The 10,282-nt window shown below is 43.3% G+C and overlaps 1 protein-coding gene across 1 annotated transcript in view; it reads right to left on the minus strand.

Annotated features, from left to right (window-relative positions):
• Positions 1 to 9,168: 9,168 nt before the first annotated feature.
• LOC103802086 (cytochrome b-245 heavy chain) overlaps positions 9,169 to 10,282 on the minus strand; it is a 16,909-nt gene continuing 15,795 nt past the window's right edge. Inside the window, exons 12-13 of the mRNA XM_009074539.1 lie at positions 10,101 to 10,225; positions 9,169 to 9,460 (exon numbers count right to left, since the gene is read on the minus strand). Of these exons, the coding sequence (XP_009072787.1) occupies positions 9,334 to 9,460; positions 10,101 to 10,225 (252 nt within the window). The 3' untranslated portion in view covers positions 9,169 to 9,333. The remainder of the gene's footprint in view (positions 9,461 to 10,100; positions 10,226 to 10,282) is intronic.

Here is a 10,282-nt window from a genome sequence, read left to right on the forward strand (position 1 = left end):
TCACTGCCCCTGTCACTGTCCCTGTCACTGCCCCTGTCACTGTCCCTGTCACTGCCCCTGTCACTGTCCCTGTCACTGCCCCTGTCACTGTCCCTGTCACTGCCCCTGTCACTGTCCCTGTCACTGCCCCTGTCACTGTCCCTGTCACTGCCCCTGTCACTGTCCCTGTCACTGCCCCTGTCACTGTCCCTGTCACTGCCCCTGTCACTGTCCCTGTCACTGTCCCTCTCTGCTGTGTGTCACTGTCCCTCTGCCCCTGTCACTGCCCCTCTCCCCCATGTGTCACTGCCCCTCTCTGTCCCTCTCCCCTGTGTGTCACTGCCCCGCTATGAACCCCTTCGAACGGGCTCCCCCCAGGGCAGTGAGGGACAGTGGAAGGGAGAGGTGGCAGGAGAGCTGTCACACACAGCCACTGGTGTGGGGTCAGCCAAGGAGGAGATGCTCCAAGTGTAGGCTTAAAAGTAGTTACAACGCGTGACAGTGACTTAGTTACGAAACAGTGGGAGGCAGTTAGGGTTATGCCATGTTTTCTGTGCAATTGTCACAGCCTACAGGAAACACGAGGCTGCAAACTGCCTATCTTTGCTGGCCAGCAGATACTCTGTGGACACTCTTCTTACTTCTCTGCTGGGAATTCTGGAGTCAGGGCAGTGGCTGCAGCTCTGAGCTGTGTGGGATAGTCACCTGCTCATCTTCTGACTTTGGCTGTTTTGGCCCTGTAAAACTATGCTTAACTATATATATGACATACTTTTAATTTCACTGTTGCTCCTGTTAAAAATATTTTCCCTTGAGAAGAGACGCAGGACAGCCATTCATGTATTAGACCACAACAGTACTGATATTTATTGGTACTGAACAGATGTTGGGGAATTAAAAATAGAGCTGGTATTATACACTGCCAACCTCCTTCATTCGCCCACTGGAGCTGGTCAAGGGGCTCTACAATCTCATAAAGATTTGCATGACATTTTCTCTTTTAAAAGCCAAACTTGAAACTGGTAAAAGCAAAGAAGAGAGGCAGTGTGAAGGGACATGAAAAACACCAACAGCTGAAACAGAAACTCTAGAAAGAATAGAGCTTAGATTTACTTTTTATTTTCCACATAGATTACTTAAATGAGAGGCAAACTCCAAGTCATAGAACCAATGCTGAAATGCAGCTGGATTTAAATCTGATCTCCATCTCACTGTTTTCAGTAACCCCTTTATTTTCTCAGCTCCTGTCTCATTTCTTTGGGAAAACAGATTAAGCAATTAAACCTAGTTTGGAAACCTAGCTTAAGAATAGTTCCAACAGTAGCCTCTGGAATGCATGATCTTGGTTCTCCGTAACAGTAGTAGCAGTAGTAGTAGTATTGTTATTCTAATAGTAGTATTACTGCATCACCTAGAAGCATGAAGTTGGGAACAATGCCCAGCTATGCTGGATGTTAGTCAAGCTCAAAAGAAAAGGCCAGCTGCAGTCTGAAAGCTGTTCAGTTTGACTGTGAAGAGAAAACTGAAATGGATGCACACAGGCAGTCCTAGGAACTCGAAGAAGCAATATTAGCTACCCCAAACCCAGCAGTGCTAGAAAGGAATTTGAGCCCAACAGTTGTCTCAAGATGAGGACAGAGATAAAAGGAAGGTCATTGCTGAGCGTGTTGGTGCTGACTGATGTGCTGAGGGAACAGCAACAGAGGGATAGGGACTTGCCTATTTAGAAACTTTGGTCACAGTATTAAAAGTCACACTGATTTAGAAGTCAGACAGAAGGTTTAAGCTGAAAATGGGAGAATCAACAATAGTATTACATGCTTTTTCAGTTCTAGATGGAAGAGAAGAAGAGCTGGTACTTATATTAGCAAGAAATTGTGTCTATTAGTTTTTCAAAAATGAGAGTATTCTTGAGTTGGGTGGAGAACAAGGCAAATAAAGTGAGAAGTTCCCCTTGCAGCTTGTGTGGCATCCACAAGAAATGCAAGTCCTGAGCAGTCTTTGCCACTAACACTTTCCCTGGCATGTAAGACAGCAGTTTGCTAGCTTGCCCTGGCAGTATTTTCTCTGCTGATTCTGCTTCCTTGTGTGGATACAGAATGCAAAAGCTGTCCCCGTTAGCTGGCAATGAACAACGATTTCATCCACTGGCAGGGGCAGAAAGGAAAGGTCCAGTGTCTTGAAACACATTACGTGACTGTGGGCATTAGCTAAATAAAGAGGGACATCTGTTACTTCTAAAGGAGAAGTGACCGTCTTAATGGGTTACAGCTCAGTCTTTGCAAATGACTTGAAAGTAACATGAGGACTTTCATCATTTTCTTGGTTTTGGAGCTAATTTCTCTTGCTTACATAAATGCAAATGTGCCAGTTAAATTTTCCTAGTAGTGAGTTGCCTGTACCTATCACCCCCTGACTAAGTCTGAGAAATGCAAATTTTTCATGCAGCGCTAACAGTTGGGGGATGCTGCTTTTTTCTATCCAGTCTCACAAACTAAGATTCATATAATGCCTGTCATCATGACAACCATATCCTGGGTTGTGTCGAAAGCAGCATGGCATACACATCAGGGGAAGTGATTCTGCCCCTCTACTCTACTCTGCTAAGACCCCACCTAGAGTACTGCACCCAGGTCTGGGGCCCCCAGCACAGGAAGGTCAATTGATTTGTTACAGCAGGTCCAGAGAAGGTCATCAAGATGATTAGAAGGATGGAGAACCTCTGCTATGAGGAAAGGCTAAGAGAATTGGGATTATTCAGCCTAGAAAAGAATGACTTAATTGTGGCCTTTGAGTTTCTGAAGGGAGCCTACAAGAAAGACTGTAAAAGGGCATGTAGTGACAGGACAAGGGAGAGTGACTTCTAGCTGGAAGACAGTGAAGTGGCCACTCCATCCCTGAAAGTATTCAAGGTCAGTCTGGATGGAGCTCTGACCAACCTGGTCTAGTGAAAGGTGTCCCTGTCCACAGCAGGAGGGGTGTAACTAGATGATTTTAAGGTCCCTTCCAACCCAAGCCATTCTATGATTCTGTGATCACCTCCCTCCCTCAATACTGCTGTTCCCATTCTGCCTCCTTCAAGATCCCCTCCTCAGATGTTGCTACAGAGATCTTCTCTCTAATCTGTCGCTGATAAATGTGCCCTGCTAACTCACAGCTAACCTCCCCAACACCCTGAAAGGATTTAGAGTATACAAGTACTCACAGAGGTCATCAGTGCATAAAGGGCTTAAATAGGATATTGTCTTCTTGCAGGCTATCAACAAGGAACAGTAGGAAATGTTCTAAGTACACTGATATCCTGGCCCTGTAGTGCAATGCTCAGGTCAATACATCACTGCAGTTATCCTGGAGGAGAACTTGGGGTGTTCAGAGTGCTTACTTGGGGAAGAGCTGCTGGAGGGTGTGAGATGGCAGGGAAAGGGCTCACTTCCACAAGCAGCAGCAACTGTGGCAGAAACTATAAGCTTTAGAGGTTTCCTGTAAAGCAAATATGAAGTAATATTGGGTAATTGAGCATCAGTTAGTCATCTGTAAGCAGAACTTCATTGCAACTCATGTTGCTGTCCTTTACACAGTTTTTATCATTATTTGTTTTGGCTTCTGGCATTAGGTCTTTGCTACTGAGTGCTTAACTGATGTGTGTGAGATGGACAACAGTGGTGGACAAAGATCCACATATGTACTTAACCACTTGCAGCCCTATTACAGTGACAGGATTGCATGAATTGTTAACAGATGAGAGGAACTTTCATAATTTTGAGGCAGAAGATAGCTGCTGATAGTCCGCCGTGTTCTTTCTCTGAATCCTCAGAGGGATTTGCTCTAGAAAGTGTTTCTTACAGCTGTTTTGTCAGTCTTTGCTTATTATTTTGCTCCTGCTATCTGAGCAAGGTTAAGGTCTCAGAGGGCTTGAGAGAATTGACCACCTGAAAACAGGCTTGAGTTAGCATTGGTTGTCACAGACGAAAGGGAACTATGAGAAAAAAAGCAGAAAGCAGAAAGCCACAGCAGCAACTGTCTTCATTACCTGTTCATGAGAACTAGCCCAGCTTTGGGTTGTCTTGCAGGGATATTCACTTATGCTCTGGATCCATGGCACTGCAGGGTAGAGATCCTTTTGGTCTATAAGGGTGGAGAGTCTGTGATGTAAAACTGGACACTTGCTGTGCCAAAATGCTCTGCTATTAACACTGGTGTTTACAGCTACATTTTGGCCTGGTAACTGCAAAGAGATGATGGCAATTACCTTGTCTCAGTTCTTCCCTATGCCATTTCTGCACCCAGGAGAATTCCATTTGTCCTGGAGGCCATAAAACATATGGTAAATGATATTTACATATTTTCTGGTCTTAACACCAATTGACCTCCAAGTACAAAACAAAATCCACCAAAAGGTTATTAGTGAGGCACATTGCTTTGTAAATTGCTTCAGAATTATAAAACATCAGTTCCAAGGAATAGAGATAGTCTGACTCCTCCTTGCCTGGCCTTTTCCTCTCTCCCTCTACAATAATGCTCAGCAAGGTGGGTGGATATTTGGGGGAGTGAGATTTTTGGCCATTTCCCTCATTTCTGAACAGTAAAAATGAAATACATGGTCAAATGAAGGTATTTTTTACAGGATAAATATACATAATTTGACCTACACATGCTGAAAGTCTAGAACAGAGCAGCTCATAAATTTCTTTCATTGTAGAATTTAAAATAAAAATCATTAAACAGAGTGAGAGAATATTATGGGAGGGACCAAGGCAATTTGTCAGAGCAGCACAGAGGTGGCTACAGCCCTGGTCTATTTGTAGTGACAGGGAAGGCTGCAACTGCATCACGTTATGTGAGATGTGTGCTGCAGTGGCTGGAGCTTGGAGAGAAGATCTTGTGCCTCTCACTGAACTTGCAGTGGGCACAAGCACTTATATAATTGACAAAAAGACTGTGGAAGCTGGAGATTTTGGAGAAATTTGCAGAGCTGGGGATCAGGAAGGAGCGGGTGAGTGGAGGGAGGACAGCAGCAACTGGTAGAAGAAATGGACAGAGAAAAATCAGTGGTAGCTGACTGGGCGGAAATGCACCAGTGTACCAGGCAGAAGAGTACCAGTGGAAAGGGAGGGAACTGGGCCAGCAAAGGTAGAGAATGGGACTGGAAAGCATTTGTAATCTTTCAGCAAGTCTTTCAACACTTTTCCTCTCAACTGTGATTAATTCTGCTGCTCGTCTGGGCTGGTTTGAGTGTGATGAATGTAAATGAGACCAGTGGGTTGCTAAGGTCTGTATGAAATGCAAAACCAAATGTGTGGTTCATGGCAAATAACTAGTCAGACTTGTGTCTGTGGAACTGTTGCTGTTGTATGCAATCAGGCATGAGGATCTTGATCCTACCAACACTGATGATTGTAGCATTGTAATGTATGCTCCTAATTTCCTTTCAGTATATATAACTGTGTTTGGGTGTCAGGACTTACACTTGGCTCTGAATTTTACAAAGAACTCATTGAAAGATGAAAAAATATAAACAGACAACATTAACTTGCTAAGATCACTCCAAAATAAAGCAGGATCCTCCAAAATAAAGCAGTATCCTCAGAAGAAGTTCCATGATGAGACCCTAACGTTATTTCTTTTTGTCCAGAAATACCTTGTGCTTCACAGGCAGCTTTCTGTTGGTTTTTATTTTCAGTTTCTAATTTGGTTTAGCAGACCATTTGAGAACTGAAAGGTAGAAAATCCCCATCCAACAGAGAAAGTCTTACAAGACTGCAAAGAGGAAGACCTATTTTGAAACCAGGGTGGTTTCCCCTCTATGGTGGTGAACAGGCAGAGTAGCATTTTTATCGTAGGTTAAAACTTAGGGAAACTTAGATTTCATTTGCCCATGTGCATACTTTGCAAGTAGGTACCAGAGAAGGAAGGAGGACTAGCTGAGACTCAGTACATATCCAGGTCTTGCTTGAATACCTTATCTGAGTATGGCTCAGTGCCACGTGCCCTCCAAAGTTCCCTTCCAGTTTCCAAAATCAAGATGAGGCCAGTGGAAATCAGAGCTGTCCAGCACCCCAGAGGGTCATGGTCTTTAATTTTAAGACTAACTACAGTGGATTGAGCGAGGATATTGATGAATTAATTAACTGCTTATTTCAGATGACTACATACCTGTAGGGAAGGCAGAGAAAACATTGTATAAGAAGGGGAGGAAAAAATGCTAGACTGAGGCCACTAGTGAGGCTGACTTTTCAGTCACTGAACTGAACTCCTAATTGCTTTCATTAGTAGCAACTGCTGTTTTAATAATCCAACAACTTGCTTTTCTTGCCCTCAGCAGAACATTTTTCATTTGAATTGGGATTTTTTTGGAACTGAAGGACAGATCAGACATCAATCCACTTTGTAAACTCAGGTACAGAATGAGTGCAACAGTGTGTGTCACACAGACTGTGCTTCTGTATGTACTGGTGGTGTCTTACCTCTTTCAGAGTCATCTCTGCAATGAGGCAGAGCTAGGACCAAAGGTTACTGGGAAAGGACATCCTTACTGGGGGAGCTACTTGTAGTGTTCAGTTTCCACTGGAAGTGTGGATGATACTAGACTTCTCCCAGAGACCCTGGTGAGTGTGGCCAGTGGCAGAGCTCTGCCAGAGCAAGGACAATAGCTGATTTACTTTGGAACCCAGAAAATCAGGAGCTTAGTAAAGATGGTTGGAAGAGATTTGTGGTGGCAATTGACCCCATCAATGAGACACAGAGGTCCCTCAACCGTTGCCTTCAACCTTTTAGTGCCACCCTCCTTGTGCTGCTTCACCCTGGGGTCCACAGAATGAACCTCTTGATGTCCCTGCCTTTCAGAAAACCTTGCTGGTGCCACTGCAGCATCTCATGGCATCAGATAGCCCAGTCAAAACTGCTGAGTGCCACGTGCAGTTTCTCAAACAAAGATGAGAGGCCACCCTTTGTTTCCAGGGGAGACCTTTTGGAGCCAGCAACTTGACAGCAAAAGAATCAATTTATTGTGAAAGTGACCCCTTCCCCCACTCTCAAGAAGGAAAATCCCCAAACACATGGAAGGAGGAAATTTTCAGCAAGAGGCCCAGCCAACAGCAACGGTCAGATTGCAAGCAGTGGCATTTGGCCACAACAGAGGACTGTCCTTTAAGCTCACCTGTAGTCTGTTGCCCCGAGGACTCAAGCTAGTTTGTTTCTTATATTTGTATTTCAGTGCTATCTGTTTCACTCGTGTATCCTAGGTTTTAAAAAAGCTTCATATTCAGCCTATGACTGATAATGCATGGCTTGCTACTTTAGCAAGATTTAATATAACAAACTTCTGAAAGAAACCCAGAAGCTATCACTTGTGTGTTCATTCATATGCTTCAGTAAGACAGTGATTTATTAATAAACACAATTACTTTTTCTGAGTTTGAGGTGATAAACAACCCCTGGTATAAGTGTGCAGCAGGTCAGGGAGTGTCAGCACAAGTGGCTGAGTAAGGAAAGATCCCTGGTGTTTCAAGAACAAACAAGGCAATGTTTAGAAAAGTGATGGGTGAATTAATATGCACCTCTCCAAGGCTCTGCACATGATAAATTTGCTGTCTCCATTAGACCCTTTGCAATTCCTCTTTTGCCCACTTTCTAATAGTATAAAAGCCTGATCACATTTCCATTAAAATCAAGGGCAAATATTTCAGTGCGCTCTTCACAGGATGAGAGCCTTACTATATTTCAGCAGCAGTATTTATTCCACAGAAGGACTTTCTTTGATTCTGCTTATCTTCTATTCTGATTTAATAGGTGTTTTTCAGACAGAATTATGTGGATTTGAATATGGCTCCTCTGAGGGAAAGAAGTGTAAAATTCCCCAGCATCTTGCCAACATTTGTCGAAAACTGATATTAATAAATAGGAGCTTCTTTCTGAAGTAGCTCTGAGAGCTTGGGTAACATTTAAAAATGCTGGAAAGGGAGAACACATCCTGTCTGGCAAGTTGAAGTGTAAAATATGCTCCATGCAACCAGATGGCTGCACAAACTTGTCTGAAATTGCAGAAGGAGACCATCACTTTCTTCTGTGACTGTAAAAACCTGTCAGCAAGGTCTTGTGCTGTGGAAGAGCTATTGCAGGGCTTGGCTGTGGAGTTTAAAAGTCACTAAGAAGGCACCTGGGATGAACAGGAGACACATGGTATACTAAACTGTGGCTTTTTCAAGGATTTTTGCACTTGATTTTTCCAATTTTTTTCTATGCTGCTGGGTTTAATGCTTTTTATTTATTCCCTCTGCTGCTGATATTAAAATATTTGGTTCCCTTTATTCTCTTTTCATTTGTGTGTGTGTGTGTTAAGAACTTGCTATCCGTAGTGAACACATAGAAGTACTGTGTATGGGTGTATAGTGCACATCAGAGACTTTATTCACAGCTATTCCAGACACTGCCCACATGACCATTGCTTTCTCCAGCCTGTTTCACCATCAGAGAGGAACAGCTGAGCAACAGGGCCAAAAGCACCGTACACTTCTAAGAGTGCTTCAGAAAATACCCATTAAATCCCTTAGCAACATGTTTTTTCAGCCTTGAAAATCAGAAATGGCAGCCTTGAAAACACAAAAGATGTACTTGTTTGGATCTCTGCACTGTGACTCCGCAGATGTGAGACAGACTGTTCAAAGCAGCTGAGTGTTGACTCACATGTCAGGTGCAGGGTTTGGGCTGAATCCATCCTTCTCATCCCACCACAGCTGGGCTGGTGCTCAGAAATCCAGGTGGTTCCTTTCCAGTTCTCTGCTCTCTTAAAGAGAAGCAGCTGCTTTTCAGCTGCCTGTGTGCTCTCTTGCACAGCACATTTAGGCTTGTGTTGGAATCCTGGGAGATGCTGGTGCATAAAGGAGTTTTCCTCTTGTAGGGAGCAAACTTTCCCCGTCTCCCTTCCCCAACCCTCCCTGTTTCAGGAACTGGCTGTGGCCAGGATAAGCTGTCTCCTAATAGCAAGCATTATGCTAGAGTGCTTTATTGTTTAACAGCATTAAGCTTTATCAGTGTGACTTGGCTCCCCAGTGTGTGTGGCTGCCTAGACTCTTCAGCAGTCATGCTGAATAACAGGGGGACAAAGGCAGTTAATTGAGGGGAAATCCCCTCACATGGACAAAGAAAATATATTTCTACTGAATAGGCAGCACGTGGAGGGCAGTGCAAAACTTGACTCTTTTACTGTACCTCAACGCCGAAATATTTCTGAAGAAGCAAAGGGATTTGCGTCAGTGTAGCTGAAATTAGAAGCTGGGCTGTCCCTCCCAGACTCCAAACAGAAAAACAGATCCAGACTCTAGACTCTGTATTGAAAAACTCTCATATGCCTGGGAATTAGAAATTTTCTTTGTTAAAAATGAAGTGTACTCCTCGTGGGTCAGCTTCTGAGTTGCTGATGCTCTGCTTGCTGAGTGTGTCAGCTAGGCCCTCTGGTCCACAGAGAAAAACTCCTATTCTGGAGCTGTGAAGAAAATGAAAATATGGTCAGAAACTTGGTATGAAGCAGCTGGATAATCTTCATGTAAATGTATTTTTATGTTCCATAGATGCAAGAGGTTTTTCTCAATTACAGGAACTAAGTAAAACTAGATGTCTATTCCTTAAAACATAACCCCTTAAAACTTACTGCTGCTTCTAAAACAAAGGGTGGGGTAAATCTCAGCTCAGAAGAAGTTGATGAAGACAGCTTTATTGATCTCACTGGATGAAGGAAATAGAGCTTCAAGGACTTTGTGGTTTTTACTACTATGTCTCGGTGCTTAGCTAAAGGTCATCCATATTTGGACATGGTTTTTAGAGGTGGAAAGTGGTTTTGGAGGTATTTAGACATCACATGATATTCCTGTCCACTTCAGCTGGAATGATGGGGTAGATTTTTTTCTGCTAGTAATTAGAGTTTCTAAGAAGTACCCCACCAAAAAGGGACCTTTTTTTAAAAAAAAATTGTTGATCAAAACAATTTTCTCAAGATCATAGATCATGTCCATGGCTGAAAGAAGGATAGAAAATATCTGGAGATTACTAGGGAAAAAATGCTCCTCAACCTTCGTCAGCCAAAGGAACAAGAAGCCCACAGACATAATAAATTTGCACAGGTTTACCCAGGATGATTCCCTGCAATCGTTTTGAACTCATTTTCCCAGTTAGGTCTTCCATACAAGGTTTTCTGTTTCAGTCCTGTAATCACATCTTTCTCTTCTTCATGGTGCACTATGAAGTGAGTGGCCTGTGGGAAATGAAACACAAAGGACAGCATGAAGGCAGAGTTAGACATGACAGCACT

This window comes from Acanthisitta chloris, unplaced genomic scaffold (genome assembly GCF_000695815.1).
Source record: "Acanthisitta chloris isolate BGI_N310 unplaced genomic scaffold, ASM69581v1 scaffold22775, whole genome shotgun sequence".
In the NCBI taxonomy this organism is placed as follows: Eukaryota; Metazoa; Chordata; class Aves; order Passeriformes; family Acanthisittidae; genus Acanthisitta; species Acanthisitta chloris.